The sequence below is a fragment of the Ammospiza nelsoni genome, chromosome 3, assembly GCF_027579445.1.
Source record: "Ammospiza nelsoni isolate bAmmNel1 chromosome 3, bAmmNel1.pri, whole genome shotgun sequence".
Classification (NCBI taxonomy): Eukaryota; Metazoa; Chordata; class Aves; order Passeriformes; family Passerellidae; genus Ammospiza; species Ammospiza nelsoni.
The window spans coordinates 23,752,852-23,771,845 of NC_080635.1; the positions used below are offsets into that span (position 1 = coordinate 23,752,852).

Consider the following 18,994-nt stretch of genomic DNA (forward strand, 5'->3'; position numbering starts at 1 on the left):
TCAGGAGTCACCCCCAGGACAGCACTGGAGAGCACTGTACCCCAGGGGTGCAGCCTCTGCAGGAGACAGAAGCAAGGTTTCAGGAGACAACAGATATCTCTCCATTGTCTCAGGGGAAGACAGTGCCCAAAGAGATTAAAAACATAGCAGAGCCACATGCTTCCTTGCTTATCCATCCTTTACAGGTACCACACTAAACAGTGAGATTGTCAGTGACTGCTGTAGCACTGAGGGAAAAAATGCAGCTGTTTAGGCAGGAGACACACTTCTGCCTCATGGTGCTTCCCTGGGGACAGCAGAGCCGTGTGTTCCACCATATGGTGCTGCTTCTCACTGGGTTTGATAATGCTCACACGGAGTTTGCTGCATGCCAAGTTCAGCATGAACTCAAATCCCAGCTCTGCAGAGTTCCAGGTCTTTGCTGGCCAGTGCAAAGTGCCTGAAGAAAACATGTCCCAGCATGCAATTTAGTAGTAAATGGAATGACATGAGGTAGAAGTAATTTTACAGAGCTGCCAGCACTTAGAAGGGTGTAAGTCTATAAATTTTATTAAACACCAATATAAGGTTTTGCTCTCTCCCTCTTAAAAATGCCCAAACAAACACTAAACAAACCCTTCCCCAAAACCCAACAGTCACAACAAGGCTGAAACAACTCATTTTTTCTGGGTTTTTGTACTTTTAGCTTCTCTTTTCTTTAAAGCAGCAGCTATTTCAAGATGGTTGAAATAAATTCATTAAGAGATTAAAAAGAAAAGATGCAAAAATAGTCTGAGACAACAATTTTTGCTTGTTTACCTAGAATGAAATTACAAGCAAAACAGCATTAGTGTAAAAATGCAGCAGAACTGTGCTATAGCATAGTAAAAATCCTCTCAGACTTCCTCAGTAAGAAAAATAAGCTCTTAACTGCTTTTCATGCCTGTGCACAGGGAACACTAGTTTTAGAATATCAGCCTCCTCTATGGCCCATGCACCTTTACAAGAGGATTGTTCTCACCTCTGACTTAACTGGTAGAGGTGCGAGAACCAGAACGAACACTGCTAGAACTCTCAACCTCAAGCTGATATGCAGGGCTGGCATTTGAGGCAAAAACAAAAAGGTGTCTTTTTTTTTTGCTATAACTTGAGAAAATTTGATCTAGCAGGCTCCACGTGGCAGTGATTGTGGAATACCACAATGCTGTTTTAAAACTATTTCCAGGAAATAAACAACTTAGAAAGTTGTCATGAAAGTCTCAATGATTGCAAAGCTAACTACAGCTGGTGTTCCAGTTCCTGCTGTGAGAAGGTTACTTTCTGTGTGTAGGAACTGTTCTCTCAAAAAGCATTTGTTAAAAAAAAGTGCGAGTCAGGACTAGCTCAAATCTGAGGACAAATGAAAGGGGGTGACAGACAAAAGAAACAGGATTCAATGGCAAGATAGAAGTAGCACCTACAAGACTCCTGGAAATTTCTGAGTACAGGAAAAGAAAGAGATTACATCATTCCTCAGAAAACTTTTGTTGATTGTTGCAGGTATTAGCAGAAATAATGTCTCTTATTAATTAGACACATACATGACACCACAACCATGAGTTCATTTATGTATAAATTTCCCAATAAGCACAGGGACCACAGTACTTGAAGTATTCTATACCCAGCTATGTGACTGAGCCACTGTGAGGTTTTTGATATGTATGGCAAAAATACAGGGGAATGAGAAGACAAAGCTGAATTACCCACTAATGAGCAGCCATGAGGTCACAGCAATTTTAAGCTTTTTGACAGAAAAATTGGTTTTGTTCTTTTTATATAAATGCTGTTTAAGGCATAAAGAGTCCACACATTCAAACTACTTCAGCCTCTGAAACACTATGCTAAACCAGCACATGCTGACCTGCCACACCAGCAGGGCAAGCGTGTTTGGGGGCATCATTCATTCCAGCGTCTACAACAACTACTACAACAACTGCTCATCAGACCATACTGTACTTCACTAGCAACATCACAACAATTTGAAAAAGGTTGTATGAACCTTGCCAAAGTAATTGAAAATCTGGGGGCATTTTGCCTGTGATCAGCAAAGCTCACAATGTAGCAAACTTGTATTTTTTGGAAAGAGCAAATTGACAAGAAGGCAGCACAAATTCCCCATTTTCTGTGTGCAGAGTAGTTCTGTAAGTCAGATACAGCACAACGGACAACAGGGAACTCTGTGCAGTCATAGTGTGCACTGCCCTGCAATTTTTTTCACTTGTACAGGCACTATGTAAAGGCTTTAATTAGATAAAAGCTTTAATAAGCCTTTAAAGCTTATTAAATAAATAAATAAATAAAGGCTTTAATGAGATATATGAAATATAGGTTATTTATGTCTGATTCTGTCCTTGGAATCATACTGATCCCAGCAGATATGTCTGCACATATTCTGGAACTTTCTAGACATAAAAATCTTCCTGCATTGATTTGGTTGCAGGATGAGGTCCTAACAATCTAAAGACAAAGACAAATGGTAAACTATTGAGATTAAACAGCAAGAGTTGAATTTAAACATAGCAATGCTCCAACAATTTTCACATAGAACAGTCTCAAACAAACATGATTCAACAGAAAATGGCAGAGCACACTTTACTGTTTCAACTCTGAAGAAAATGCCCCCAAAAATATGTGAATATTTACTTTTATACAGCTGTCATCCTTTGGGAGGTACAGAAGGAAAAATACCCAAATACTGCCTCCTTATTGCTGCAGACCAAAATTAATTTTTCTTGGTATTTTGCCAGTTCACATTCCAATGAACTGCACCCACCAAGCAAGGTCACATAAATGATTGTGAAAACAAGTTTCCTTTGTGCATGAAGAAGAATGAATCACTTAGAAAAATGTGACATCTTCACTAATACTTCTGCTACTGTGCAATATTACTCTAAATTACGCAATTCATCAATATAATGTATTAATATATTCATGTATTGATGCATAAAATGTATTTTTGGAAAAAACCCTAAGTAAGTTTCTGCATAACAGCAGCAAGCGGGATTTCTCACTGAAATTGAAAATCTGGAGGAACAATGTTAGAACCCAGGGCACAGGGAATATTTCTCTGCCTGTCCTGAGAAGTCCTGATCCCCAGGGAAACACTGCTTTTAACCTTCGTCCATGGAGGCCTTTCAAGACTTTGGGATGAACAGGAATCTATGAGTGTGTGAAATAGATAGTACTGTCATTTGTTACAGGGTGAAAAACTTCAAAGTTTTGGGGTTTTAGTATGGAGGTAGATGGAAAACAAAATGGAAGATTTAAGGTGTTGTCTGATCTCGTTCCTGCTCTTCATCTACTCCCTTTTCTGCAGTGTTGGTATCACAGAGTGATCAGTTAAAAAGCACCACAATCAGACAAATAATTAGTTACTGGTAGAGAGGTAGAAATAAAATACATTCTAAGAGTTAATTGGACAAAATAGTTTTAAAAGACTTTGAACCTGTGTGTCTTGTGACTTTTGGTGCCTTTCTCTTCATACACTAAGTCTGGTATGTAGACTGTTTCTCTTACAACTGCTGAACTGTTGTAAGAGAAAAATAAACAGCAATCTGAAGATCAAAAAAACCAAAAGTCTTGTTCATCTCTCAATCCTGGCACAGAACTTTTTTAGAGGTCTCCCCATCAGGGGAATCCTCAGGGGGAGTTTCCACAGAACAAGAATGCTGTAAGGTCATATGCCAGCTACTCTACAACAGAATTTTCCATACCAAAACAAGGGCCATCTGAAACTCTGAATTGCCAATAAGCAGCAGCTGCAAAGCAATTTGAACAATGACTTTGCAAGAGATGCATAGAATAGACAGTGAACTATCACACACTCACAGGGACGCCACAGCTGACAGGTTTTGTGGATTCCTTTGAGTTCCTTTGCTGCATGATTTCATTCCTCCTGCACCTTTAAGCCCCTTCACAGCTAGATAATTACATTATCACTGCAACCCATTTCAGAAGTTGTTACAAGCAATATGGCTCCTAAGACATTGTTGTGTATTATCTGGCAAGACCTCGGAGCTAAAATGTCCAACTAAACCCTGCTGGGTAATGAGTTCTAACTACTTTGCTCCTCAGCCTCTTCCCTCAGCCCTTAAAATGTGCTAAATGTATGCCCTAATCTGACCAGCAGCACTCAGTTTCTGAAGGATGAACTGATTATCCTGAGGCCTTCTACCTACACTGCCTACACATGAGGCATACAGGCAACAACTTATCTGATGGGAAGACATGATCTTGCAAGAGCCAGACTCGAACATACAACAACCAATAGAGGAATCTCTCACCTTTTTTTGTTATTGACATCTCACACAGCAGTGGAGCTGCACAATAATAACTCATAGTTTTTAAATTATTTAAATGTTGAGAGAATTTTGGCATCTCTACTACTAATATAGAAATGAGTTTTTGTACAGCCACAACCTAATTTTGCTGTCTTCACAACCAAGGGCAAAACTTTGAAAGACAACAATAGGTCAGGACAATGCCTTGAAAGATGCTGATAGCACTGCAATTCTCAACTCAGGCACAAAGTGATTTCCACAAAATGAAACAAATAGAGACTGTTGGAATAATTTTCAGTCCTGTGTTAGATACAATGTCATTATCAATCTGCATCATTTTATTTTAATATCATAAGATAATGTTCCACTGTTTCTGTCAAAGTAAGCCAAAAAATCCACATTTAGGCATGTTGCATCAAATATGTTACACCAAACTCTTTGTTCCACTCATACCTCTGAATCTTGTATGCCATGATTGTGGAAATTCCCATTTGCAAATCAGTGCCTAAGATGCCCTGAAACACAATCGGAGATTGCTGTGCTGCACAGCTGGGGAGAAGTCCAAAGGCTTTCTCCCCCTGTAAAGTAGGTAAGGTGCTAATGACAACATCTTTTCTTTTCCCTTTAAATTAATCAATTATCTGAATTCTGATTAGCACAGGATCTGATTTCGCTTCAAAGCAAGCCAGAAAGGGAAAACTGGAGGCAAAATAAATGCATCGCCATCTTCATTTAGTGAACAAATATTAGACATGGAGAAATAAATTTTAGTTTTGCTTTAAACATCTCTAATTGCTGATAAACTGTCTAATGAAAAGAGGGCTTGGAATGGGTCTGGAGGCAATTAAGAGATTACCTCTACATCATGATGACATCAGTATTTTCTGCATTGCTGGACAGATTTTTTTCTACCTGGAGACCATTCCCTGAAGTTGGCAATCCAACAGTTTATCTAGGTAATGTCATATAATTATAGAATATCCAGAGCTGGAAGTGGAAGGGACCCATAAGGATCACCAAAATGCAAGTACTTGCTACATTTTACAGGGTTTTTGCCCTTCTCCTCACCCACTGGTGATCAGAACATCTCGGTAAAATTTAATTTGCAGAAACTTTTAAGTATCCATTTCTCCCCTCAATACTTTTCTCTCAAAACATAGCAATATCATTTATTCAGGATCATGGCTCTAGACTTCCAATTGTGTTGTTGTATTTCCTTCTTCCTAATTGTCAGCTTACTGCTTTTTTAAACTGCAGTAACCAAAAGTGCACGTATTTTAACTTTAGCCTTCAGAACATCATGTAGGAGAAGAGCATTTATGCATTTTGCACTGCTGTCAATGCATCTTTGCACAAGGTCTATTTTTGCTGTAGGTGGTACAACGCTGTTGATGCAGGAAGTTCAAAATCTGGTAGAGCAGTCAGACATCCTTCCCTGCAGGACTTCTGCCCAGCCAGCCATTCTGTACCCCTGCAGTAAATCACTCCTAAGTGAGGGTGAAATTCACTCTTTGCTGGATGTCTACTAAAGGACACCTTCTCAAAGGTTGGATGTTCAATCTAATCTAAACTAGGCTGCAGAAAATGCCCCTTAACGCAGTGAAGAGTGACAGGGCATCTCATCCCATGCTAAGACAGATGTACATGGGCTGAACTGCCCTCCAGAGAGGCACTCCTCACAATTTGGCAAGTTAAACTGGATAGCTAAAGTACTGGCTTACAGTTAACTTAAATCACGGCTGTCCAATTTTCAGACAGCTGTTCAAAGTAAAATACACCTGAAATGCACCAAGTGCTCTCCTCAGTGATCTGGACACTGTTCCTGGTAAACCAGAAATAGACCAGGAAGAATTTTAGACTTTTATCACCCAATACATTTATGTCCCCTCCCAGTCCAATGCCTTCATCCATGCTTGATAAAATATTTCAGTCTCTTAACCAAAAGTACTGCACAGTGCTGGTTGCAGGGGTGAGCCCTTCCAAAGACAACCTTTCTTGTTGGAGCATCTCATTTTGAAGTGAAGCATTACTGAATTATGGAGAATACAGGATTAAAATTGGTTTCTTACATAGAAGATATTTCTCCCACTTCCTTATTAAACATGTGACACTCTTCCTCATGAGAAAATTTTTGCTAAGAAAGATCAAAGTAAATGCTTGCTATAGGAACTTTTTTCTTTGCACATAACAGGGCCAAATTACATTTTAGAAACAAGCATTAAGGCTGGTCTGAACAGAAAGAACAGAAAGTTTTTTCAGAACAAAATTAAGAACAAATATTCATACACACAAGACACACAGACCTCTGCTCTCATAATTTTGCACCAGTGATTTTAAGAATGCACAAAATTATTTTTAATGCCAGATACATTTAATCTATTTTTCACAAGAGGAAACAAAAAAAAAAATACTAAAGAATACATGCTCAGGTATTAACTCCCCTTGTTTGTGGTATGGGAACTGTGGAAAACACTGCCAAAGCACTTCAAAACAAGTATCAGTCAAACAAGAATCCCAGGAAACTTCATCTAAATCCTGTTCTTCAAATGCAATTCACGAACCTTTGATAACAAAGGTATCCCACTTGCATGGTTCTCCTTGAACTGACTGTGCTGGCCCTGAGGTTTAAGTGCTTTCATATCCATATCTTTTCTTCTCCGCTTTCCAAAACTGTAGAGATTTTTGATAATTCTCAGTCTTTGCAAAAGAACAGACTAGATCCTCTCCAGTAACTAAAGAGCAAAACTTGAAGTGCCTTTCTTACATCTTAAGCTTCAGTAAAACTTTCCTTTAAGAGCTGGTTGGTTTAAATTTGCATCACTGTCACACACATGCTAGCAGGAAGCTGCTCCTTAGTGTTCTGTTTTTTTGGTATTATACAATAGAACTGCTAATTTCTGACTATGAAGTGCTGTAGGCTGGGCATTTAGGGCCTTACAATACTGATATTCTGAGGTTCATTTACTTGCCAGACATGAAAATGCCATACACAACATCTTATGTTGCACCTAAACCTGCAGATCTGATTTCTGCTCTGAGATGTATTTTATTGCTGGAATTTAGCCTATATGTTCTTGTCTACTTTTTAGTGATCTACAAATGCGAATTATGTTTACAAATTGTGAAGCACACATCTGTTCTCCTATTTTTTTCCTACCCATACATGTACAGACCTTTATAGACATAATTCTATGGCATTTGAACAAAGGAAAGGAACCAAGGACTCTTTGCAGCTGATAGTGCACAGGTGGGCAGTTTTGTTTCCACATCTCTCCGCTCCTGACCTCAGAGGGATTTCATGTCACACTAGTGCTGCAGAGCCCTCTGCCACCTCAGTCAGCCAATCTCAAATCCTGCTGGGGGGTTCCTGAGAATGTTGAGATGTCCTCCCAATGCCAATGTCTATTCTCTGGTTTTAGAGTGGTGCAAAACCCTGCTTAGGTTTCCTGAACCAAGGTAAATTTCAAAGAGATCAAAGAGCTTTTAAATAGAGAACATTATTTCTAATATTTTAACTGAACTTCACAGAATATCTTCTTTCTTCTTGACCCAAAGCTAACAATTACTGACTCAAAGCAACTAGATACATATTTAGCAGATCTCAGTAGCCTACTGGACATTGTAACATTGCTTCGTCTACCAAGTGAAATGACTCAGATTTGGGTATTACACACAAAAGAGCTCTGGGGGTCCTTTGCCAGATTTCTAGACTATTTTTCACAAATCAATGACAGAATATAAACATCTGTTCTAATTAAAGCTCTACAGACTCATAATGTACAAAAGAAAATCTTAATTCTTGGGAACTTTATATTGCTTGCATCACACCAGAAATGAAGTACAAAGATAAAAACCCACACAAATGCCCTCCTGCCTAACAGAACACCCACTCACCACCACCACCACCCTTAGTTCTAACAAGTCAAGCATATCCCCACTGAATTTTTATAAGGTGAAGACAAAAGCTTGAGTGCAAGCCAAGTAGCTAGATCATCTCATCTGTTCTTGGGCTGACAAAGGAATGATCAAAGAGTACATATTTGTAGTGTTTAGTTTAGTCTGTAAATATTGATGAATTGGATTCACCAGAACAGTGCAGACTACAAACCAATTTATCTAACTTTAGCTTTTAGCATTGCACACTGCAAATGTAGATTTTTATTGTCTCTCTTACAGACCAGCACTTAAATTTAGCTGAAACTGAAGTTTTGAATAGTCCTTCTGGATTTGACTGGCCTTCAATCATTGAATGGCTTGAGTTGGAAGGGATCTTAAAGGCCACCCAGTTCCAACCCCTGCCATGGGCAGGGACTCCTCCCACTAGACCAGGTTGCTCAGAGATCCATTTAGCCCGACTATGGACACTTCCAGGGATGGGGCATCCACAACTTCTCTGGACAACCTGTTCCAGAGCCTCCCCACCTTTGCAAGGAAGAATTTCTTCCTAGTATCTAATCTAAATTTACCCTCTTTCAGTTTGAATCCATTCCCCCTTGTCCTGTCACTACAGGTTCTTGTAAAAAGTCTCTCTCCATCATTCTTGTAGTCTCCATTCAGGTACTGGAAGGCCACAGTTAAGTCACCCCAAAAGCCTTCTCTTCTCCAGGCTGAACAATCCCAACTATCTCAGCATTCCCTCACAGGAGAGGTGCTCCATCCCTCGAATCTCAGCTGCCTCCTCTGGACTCTCTCCAACAGGTCCCTGTCCTTCCTGTGCTGGGGACCCCAGAGCTGGGCACAGCACTGCAGGAGGGTCTCACCAGAGGGGAGCAGAGGGGCAGAATCCCCTTCCTTGGCCTGCTGCCCAGGCTCCTTTTGATGTAGCCCAAAGCACATTTGGCTCTCTGGGCTGCCAGTGAACATTGCTGGGCCATGTCCAGCTTTTCATCCACCAGCACCCCAAGTCTCTCACTGCAGAGCTGCTCTTGATCTGTTCATCCCCAGCCTGGAGTGACACCCTTTTGCTCCACAGTAAGAAAACCACAATGGATCAGGTGTGTAGATGCAATACAATTTTCATGGATGTTTCAGCTTGTACATGGGAGTTGTCAGAACAACAATGCAGTTAAACAATACACTCACAGGCATCTGAGTGATCAAATACTAGAGGCATGCAAAGCTCACAAAGCTGAACACTGAGACACTGACATTTCTGCTAGTGGAGTATGAGCTGTGCTAAGCAAAAGCTTTCATGTTCTAAAAATAAAGTTAATTTGATTAAAACATCATGGAAACAAAGATGCAAATGACTAAACTAATTTCCTATTCCTGTCTTAGATGACTGGTACCTAACCCTTAAGTAACTCTACGTATTCAAGTGCAGGAGGAATGGACCAAAGAACTACCCCCCCACCAAGAAGAAAAACAAACCTAGAAAAACAATCAATAATTGACTGGTTCTGTTTTAATTAAATATTGTTATACTTCATAAAACATTATCCTTCATCAGTTGCAAACCCCTGCACAGTCACTAACCCTTCTAACAAGGAAGGCATACTTTCTTGATATATATTCTCATTTAATATACAGATTGCATTATGGAAATAATTTGTATGGGGCTGTAAGGCTGAGATAGATAACTTCACTACTCCTTTTTTTTTCTTTTAATAAATAAGAAGAGATGTTCAAATTTACTTTCAACTTTTTCTCTCAGCTTATTTTCTACTAATAGCCAATCAACTGGAAGAAAACAATTTCAGAGAAAACAAAGCCTTTCAAAAAACAGAAAACAAGCATTTTATGCTTTGAAGAGCAAAATCAAGTACTCCCTCTTTCCTGCCCAATATTAACAAAAATTTCATGTTAAAAATGTTTCTTTCTTCAAGTTCTTTGAATGTTTTTTTTCCTTTAGTTCAGAAGATAAATTGCTCCACTCATATACACAACTTACTCTATGCATTTCACTATTTTGGGATGCTTAAGTAGGATCTTGGAACTCCAGAACTGATTTCTAAGCCATTGAAAAGAACAAGAGGAGAAAACACTGCAACAGACAGTGGTGGTCTTTTTAAGAGAACACTTCTAGGCACAGAAGCCTATTAGTACTTCCCTCTTGAGGAAGCAATATTCCTCTACAAGATCTTCATTTGACTGGCAGCAGTAAGAACCTAAAAAGAAAACTGGTTCTCCTTACACTGACCTCTGGCAAAACAATTAAAGCTCACTCTGTCTCCTGAGTCAGCTCAGAGCACATCCCATACTGCTTATTCAGCAGCACCACAGGCTGACACTGTCACCCAAGTTCTCCTGTCCCCACACTTGTCCTCAATAGTCAGCAGGTCCCCAGCCTGAAACCACATTCACTACCAAAAAAAAGCCATGAATGCTTGTTTAATTATGCTGTATTATGCCGATCTTACCCACTAGCCACCCACAGAATGTATGGGGTTGGCTTTAATACACCTATCCTTACACACGTGTGTTAAATGCAGAGTGGGGAAAAAACTCAGCTTGGTAACTTGTTGCACATTTATTACTTGATCTTCAGTGATTTCTCTTGTCAGAGAAGCATGACAGCCCTCCTTCTAGGCTTGAATGGGAGAAAAGTAATGTTTCTTTGTAGTCATGCAGCCTGCAGAGTTATTTGAATTTTCTCAGATTTTTTGATAGTTTTGACCAGAAAAAAATTAACTCCCAGTTAGTGCACTGAGAGACAAACCTGGCTCAGCCCACCCAAGGTAACATTTGGAACATTCTGTTATCTAGAAAGCACATAAAAATAAACTTACCTTCCATAAAGATCCTGTTCCAGTAGATTTTTCCAACTTGATTTCCTCCAAGAAATATTAGATTTGATAAAATCAGCATTGAAGTGCTAACAGATGCTAGGACAGCATGAAGTCGACGACGAAATCTTGGCGAGAAGAAACGTTCCTGGGGGGCAAAACAAAAGGTGCACATGAAGTTAACAATCCCTGCAAATCTTGAACCAGCATTAGAAAAAGACATTGCCATTACAACAAACAACTTTCATACAAAAGTTCAACTCCTTATGGAACAGATCCCAAAGATTTTAAAATATCTAACAGAACCTCTCACCAATGGCATTTAAGTAAAGCTTCCTGATTAAAAGCAGTCTTGAATCATAGTTATGGCTGGAAATTACCTCTGAAGGATCAAAGCAGGGTCAGCTAGAGAAGGCTGCTCAGGGTTTTGTTTGGTTTTTGAATATCTGTTTGGGTTTTGAATATCCCCAGTGATGCAGACTGCCCAACCTCACTGGGCAACTTCTCACAATAAAAGAGATTTTTTTGTGTTTAAATGTATTTTTTAATGTTTAAATTGGATTTCAGTCTGTGCCCCCTGCCTTTTGTCCTGTCACTGAGTACTACTTAGAAAAGCCTGTAGTTGGGTATTTATACACATGGCTAAGATTCCTCTGAGCCTTCTCTGCTCCAGGCTGAACAGTCCCAACTCTCTCAGCTTCTGCTCTTACAGCAGAGGTTTCAGTCCCTTTACTCTCAGTCCCTTGGCTGGACTCACTCCAGCATGTCCATGTCCCTTGTTGGGGAGCCCAGAACAGGACATAGTTCCATACATTCAGTGGATTAATTCTTATTTTACAAAATATGCTCCTTGATGAATTTTTGCTGACAGATGTGAACAGTAGCAATGTTCTAGGGTGGGTGATACTTCCAATAGGATCCAGTATAGAGTAAAACCCTTCAGTGCACAGCAAACAGCATCAAACAACTTCAGAAGTCATTAATCCTCTGGTTCATTTATAAGACATCACTGAAAGGTTCTAGGATCAGATTAGATCTGGTTATAGCAATGACTCTTAACAAATAGATACCTCTAAAAAAAAGTTCACATATACATGTAATCTCAAATTTTCTTTTCAGCGCAAATGTTACTGCTCATGTTCAAGAAGCGTAATTATCCAGATTTTGGTACTGTTGTCCCAATGACACAAATAAAGGAGATCTCTCTCTACTAGTTTACATTTTTCTGAATCTGTATTTTGCATTATCACCTGAGATGTGAGTGCAACATGGGGACTGCAAGAACATGGTAAAAGAAGGATGAGGGAGTTTTAGCTTCCTCCATTATTCAGTTGCTAGAGGAAAATTTAAAGAACATTTACAGCACTTCACCAAGAAATATTGTCTCATTACTACACAAGGAAAAATATCCTGTACATTATGGCCCCAGGCTGAAAGCCTCTGTACATGGTGCCTGAATTTACAAAAGACTGAATGCTTTGTGCAAAGTGATGACCATTTTCCAGGGCATGGAAAATAAGGGAAGTATCAGGGACTGCTCAGCATTCATCTCATAAATGGTGACATTGCAGAAAACAAAGCCTTATGACTGTAGCACCAAAAAAAAAAACCAAAAAAGGCAGTAATTAATCTTTAATAGCTACAGGCAGACCAGAATTCATGCTCAGATACCTGAAACAACATAAACACATGCTCAAAACACACCTAAAAATACATTTCTAGACAATTAAATTGCTTCTTCTGTAAGCATCAAAACAAATGTTTCAAGTGCTAGATTACAGAGACAAATCTTCAAATAAATGACAGTTACAGGCATAGAAATACAATTTCAAAATATTACTGCAAAGTAATCTCTGGGAAATTGAACGTTAGCCTTGGTCAGAACTATATCTAGTATATGAGTCAGCCTGAGTCAGCACAAGAATGAGGACAGATAAAGTTTAAGGACAAGGGCTCCATATCAGTCAGTATGTACAACAGAGCAATAGCCAATCTTCCACACAATGCTATGAAGAATAGTCATGAATGAAAACAGAGACTGAGATTTTTCTCTGGATGAAAACTAGGGCATGATAGGAAGAGGTAGAGAATATAAAAATTATATAAGTATTCACAGACACAAAAAATTGAGTTAATGAAAGATCTTTTTCCTTTTCTAGTACTTCACATCTTCAAAGCTATCCAAGGACTTCCAATACCTTCTCCTTCTGTTCACACACACATAGAGGACAGCTTAAATTTGTCACTTCTGAAAGGCATAGTTTCAGTGTATGGTCCCACATATGAAAAATGTATGTCTTTTCAGAATGTGTAAGTGTAGGCCCACAGAGAAAACATTTGAAATCTTGCTATGAAATCCATGTTAACAGCAAAGTTTAAAAAAGGACAAGTTATGTTCATGGTAGCTCAAATTAAGCTACAGCTCAAATAGGGCATTTTCTATCATCAGATCTACCTTTCACTCTCCCTTTGCCTATCAAACTTACTTGTCAAATCTAAGGAAAAACAAGTTAAAAACAACTTAATTAAAAAGTTTTAATTAAGAAAGGTAAAAAATCCTCTGCTAAACAACACAAAGAGTTGGAGATGGACAACCCATCAGACAGCTGGTGTTTAACTGCATTTTCCATCAAGGTAATGACCAGACTTGTTAAGTTTCTAAAGTTTGCCTGTTTTACAACACAAAGCAGTACAACTCAAACAACATAAATAGCTAAAAAAGCTCAGCTACCTTTTTTTGTTTTAATGAGTAGAGTTACTAAAAAAATAAACTGTCACAGTACATCACCTTTTACAGAAGTGCTGCACATTAAACAAGGCAAGTTAAATGTAGTATAGACCATAAAAGCCCTTAGCCATTTATAGGGTATAAAGGAGCAGTTTATGACAGACACAGTTTAGACAAGCACTGAATCTTCACTGGGTTTTGCTGTAGCTAATTTCCATTAGCTTGGCTAACCATTGATCTAAAAAGCAGTAAACATTTTCCTGACAGTCTTTGATGTCAATGCAGATTTTGCTCAGCTGCTATAAAAGTAAAAAAGAAAACTTTCCTTAAACATCTCAAGCCATCTAGAATAAGCTAACTGGGAAAGTACCCGAGCAAGTAGTGTGCTCAAATTAATATACTGAAAGCATTATTTAGCAATGAAAAAGAAATTACAGTGGTCTAGATAACCCATAACAACAATTTTATTTAAATATTTACAAGCTTGTAAATTTTGTGAATGTACAGCAAATTGTTTACATCAAAGCAAACTTTAAAAAACCTCTCCACACCCATAACTCTTCATTATGCCATTTAATGCTTTTCACAATATGCTCCATTACAGCACTATAAACAACTGCTACGGATTTGTGGCATTTCTCTGGATTTTAGTGCTGTCTCTTTCTCTCTCCTCTTTCTTATTGGAAATACAGCCAGAAGACAGAATGGCAATCTTGTGTTAAAATGACAATGAAACCATGGCTGCCTGGCTGAAACCCTGGTTTGCATCTCTCCTCAATGCTCCATCTTAGAACCTCACATCAATACTTTACCATACTTCACCAGCATCCTCACTTCCCACACACATTGTGAAATAAATAGACTGTAGCACTTAAACTGCACCAAAACCCCCCCAAAAACAGACATACTATCATGATACTCAGCCCAACTGCATGCAGCATGACATAGCAAGTGACTTGTAAAACATTGGCTCAGGCAACCTTTCTGGAACTGAATGGAGTTCAGGTTATTATTCCAAACCCATTCCTGCTGTTCATGAAGATCAGCTTCAGACATTTTTGCCAGACATTGGGAAAAACTACCCTCTGCACACTGTTTGGTCTAGCAAAACTGGCTGCCATCAGAGCTCTCCCAGTGTTGCAGCCTTTGCAGCTATCTTACAAAAATAAATGGCAGTATCATGTAGTAGCGTACCTTGACAAGCAAATCTTATGCGTTTGAGAGTGGAGGAGGAAGACAGGCGTGAAAAGAAACTGCACAGTCCAAACATTTCCATTCCTAAATCCATTTCCACTTACACATGCATGTCACATTCAGCCTCTAAGAGAAAACCAAGCTAGAAATGGGAAGCTTGTATAATGGTTGTCTCTTGAGAAATCTGATGAAGGATAACACACACCAGAATAGATCAATTAGGAGAGAATTAAGAGTTAAGGTAAAGGACATGGTGGAATTTTGAGTTAATTTTGAGTTAGAGAGAAAATACTTATTTAATATGCTATGCAAGTTAATTACACCACTATGAGCACAAAATACACAAACATGGCAGGAGACGTGGCTTCAGGCAGCAGAGCAGAATTTAAAGGAACTTCTCTCTAGTGTCACTTAAGAGCTACCGACAGTAAATTTGCATTTTTACAGGACTGTTCACAAAGATAGTACTGAATGGCATTGAGAGATTAAAGTGAGGGTCCAGGTAAATGCATTTATTTATTGGAGCTAGCCAACAACAAAGAAAATGCTGTGGGGAAGACTGACCAGGATAAGAAATCCAGCCTTCCAAATGGAAGCTGGTAGTGACCAGGACAAGAGAGAGTGCCTTCAAACAGAAAGAGCATAGCTTTATATAAGGTATCAGAAAAACATTCTTTACTGTAAGGATGTGAGGCACTGGTTGCCCAGGAAGTTGTGATGCCCCAACCCAGGAAGTGTTCAAGGCCAGGCTGGATGGATCTCTGAGCAACCTGATCTAGTAGAAAGTGTCCCTGCCCATGGCAGGGGGTTGGAACTAGATGATCTTTAAGGTCCCTTCCAACTCAAACTATTCTGTAATTCTATGAAGTTGACGAGACACCTAAGACTGAATTCCGTTCAGCAGTCAAAAGTAGGCAGTCCCATACACAATATCACACTGAAGTTTTTTACAGAAATAGATCCCTCAGTATTTTATCAGGGAAGCAAGCCCACATTTTCCTACACAAATCACTCTTAAACTTTTTCTAGCCGAAGTGGTGGCATCATGGTGATTTGACATTTCCCAAAGGCTTTTCACTGAGAGAGCTCCCAAATCCAACTGCAGGGGCTTGGCCTGGGAGCAGGTCCACAGCGGCACACTGGGTTAGGGAGGGCTCAGGAACAGGGGCACATGTTTGCCACCATGCTGCAAACCCAGCTCAGTGACAGAGTGACAAGTGGCAGGCAGTCTCCCCTGACAGACATTAGCTGGTAACTTCTTGGCAAACACTCATAAGACGGAAAACATCCGTGTGTGCTGCATTTGCAAAACATCTCATTTATAGAGCTGTTCTGGGACAGATTAAAGAAAACTTTGCCATTAAGTCAGTGACGCTATCGAGCTTGCTTATACTGAAAATACTTTAACAAGTCCCATGTAAAGGAATTAAATTTCCTGCAATTTAAGCAAGAGTCTATCTTCGTGGAGTAAAACAGAGATTCACTACATTTATATCTTTATGAACTACCCATCCAGAGAACTGATGATCCAAGCACATGGTAAAACAAGAGCGTGTGATAAAATTGGAGAAGCAGCTGAATTATCTCTTATGTGAACATATGCACTGTGGAAGAAGACTGCCAGATACTATGACCAGAGTGACACGAAACATACTTGATACTACAAACTGCAAACCAGAGATTACATTATTCTATTTTTATCTGTCTTTGTTTTTTAAGGATCAAGATAACCTAGAACAACTTTCTTCTTCTAAAAGTATACAATATTTTATTACTATCTGTTCTACAGACTTCATTCTCTCCCACTCACACCTATCAGCCAAATAAGATATAGAAACGGCACTATTTATTGTGTTGAAGAAATAGAGCAAATTAACTCGCATGAAAATAACACCTAGTCCTGCATTATCTTTCATTGCCTCTCCTGGTGTATGAGAGGAGACTAAGTGTGTTTCCTACAATTCCATCCTTTCAATTTCCTCAAGGTTTTTATTAGACAAACAATGCTTAAAATCTGATGCAAGGTTGACTCATCTTTACGTCACAAAACCAAAATTAAATGTTCGTTGCAATAGTCTGTTATTTAGGGTTTACAAGGATTTCTACGGGGGGGGTGATGGATGGAGGGATGGATGGAGGGATGGAGGGAGGGAGGGAGGGATGGATGGATGGATGGATGGATGGATGGATGGATGGATGGATGGATGGATGGATGGATGGATGGATGGATGTTTGTGAGTAAAGCTGCTCAGTACAGGAAGGGTACAGGTGGTGTTCTTATGCATATCAGCAAAGAGCTTGGAAAAAGCCTCAAAGTTCTTTTTACTAGTGCAATTTTCTGAGCTTCAGTTTTTATCCTCCACTAAAGAATTAAGCCCCCCTCACAACATCCATACCTTTTGACAGAAGGGATACCACTCAATCAATCTTAAAGGTGGCAGCCCTCCTCAAGTGCTTTCTTTCAGAAAATGTGCTCAGGTAAATGACAAGCCAACTCTTCAATGCCCTGAACCCCACGAATCACCACATTATGGCAAGAGTGAACACCCCAATACATATCCTAAATCTGGGTCATCCGCAATGCAGCCGTTTGCCAAAAATAACAGGACAGCAGAAACCAGGAGCATGGGTGAAAAGCTGAAAGAGAGCGAGGAGCAGATGGGACAGTGGGAAGGGAGGCGACACATCCTGACTAACAGTTCCTGGCTATTTTATCTATCTGCACACTGAAAATGGAGGGCAGGGTGTGACTGAGCAGCTGGGGGAGCAGATGGGACGGAGGAAAGGCTGAAAATTGTGACAAAGCTCTGCCAAACAGAATGTCAATTTATTTAACTTTTAAAGTGAGCAGTAGAAATAAAGATGGGTTGGGTCCAAGCAATGGAGCATCTTATGTTTGTTAATACACGCTGTCAGCGGGCAAAGGGTCATAGCGACAGAAGTGAGTTTGGGAGACTGCAGAAACAAAGGGAGGGACTACACGTGCTCATTAATGATAACAGAAGTTATGCTTGAAGATCAACAGGAGCCAGGGAAAGGCAGCTCATGAGAGCCTGACACCTCAATATGGTACACATTCCTGCTCTTACCTGTTCAACAGAGTAAGAGTAGAGACTGCAGCACAGAAGGGAAGAGCAACAAAAATAAAAGAATTCTGGTTGAACACATGTACAAAATACTAATTTATGAAATCATCTAAAGAAATTGTGGAATCCCCAGGGCTGCAATGTACCAAGAAAGGAACAGGCCTGCAACAGGAAAGTGAACAAGATGTGCTACCAGATCTTATCCATCAATAACTTCCACACTAAGCAGAAGAATAAATTTACTCCCTCATCAACATGCACTGTACCCTTCAGTAATCATGGCAATCATTCCTGTTTGTTCTGTTCTTCACCCAACTCTAACCCAGAAACATCCCCTTTACTTCAGTTTGCTTCATTTTTCTGGCATTTCATCTTGCTTGCAGTTTTTCCCTCCCTTCTGCCCAACCTGAACTGTGGCTTGAGGTCATATCCCATTTCTTTTCAAGTTATATACTTTCCTTGCAAAGCAAAGGTAAAAATTAGCTCCTGGAAGGTTCACACACAAAAGCAGGAACTGACAGCATTTTTCCAAGAGACAGGATGATGCAAACAACCTGTAATTCCCTACATAGCTCCTATAAAAAGAGGACCACACAATTAAAATCAAGCAGCTGTCAGTTAAGATCTATTTTCACAAATAGAACTTGATTCTGAATTTAGGAATAAATGCTATATATAGTATTTGAGAAGATACTCATCTTCTCTATTGATATCTTACTAAACATTCACTCAACAAAACGCTGTCTTGCACTAGCACCATTTCATTTTTAGATTTTCCAAAAGATCTACATTTATAGCATCTCTCAGCAAAGAGCCAACTCCCCCTTCTGTTTGAAGAAAGCCTCCTACCAGCTCGTATGTATCCACTACACTCACAGATGCATGTGTGGAAGCTTGACATACACACAAGGAGATTTCTGTACTTCTACATTTAACTCTTCACTCTCAAAGAACCTGCCCATT

At 39.5% G+C, this 18,994-nt stretch overlaps 1 protein-coding gene across 1 annotated transcript in view; it reads right to left on the reverse strand.

Annotated features, from left to right (window-relative positions):
- The window catches only part of HHAT (hedgehog acyltransferase), a 147,252-nt gene that overhangs the window by 48,032 nt on the left and 80,226 nt on the right, over nt 1–18,994 (reverse strand). The window contains exon 10 of the mRNA XM_059468331.1: nt 11,027–11,171. Coding sequence (XP_059324314.1) covers nt 11,027–11,171 — 145 coding nt within the window. The remainder of the gene's footprint in view (nt 1–11,026; nt 11,172–18,994) is intronic.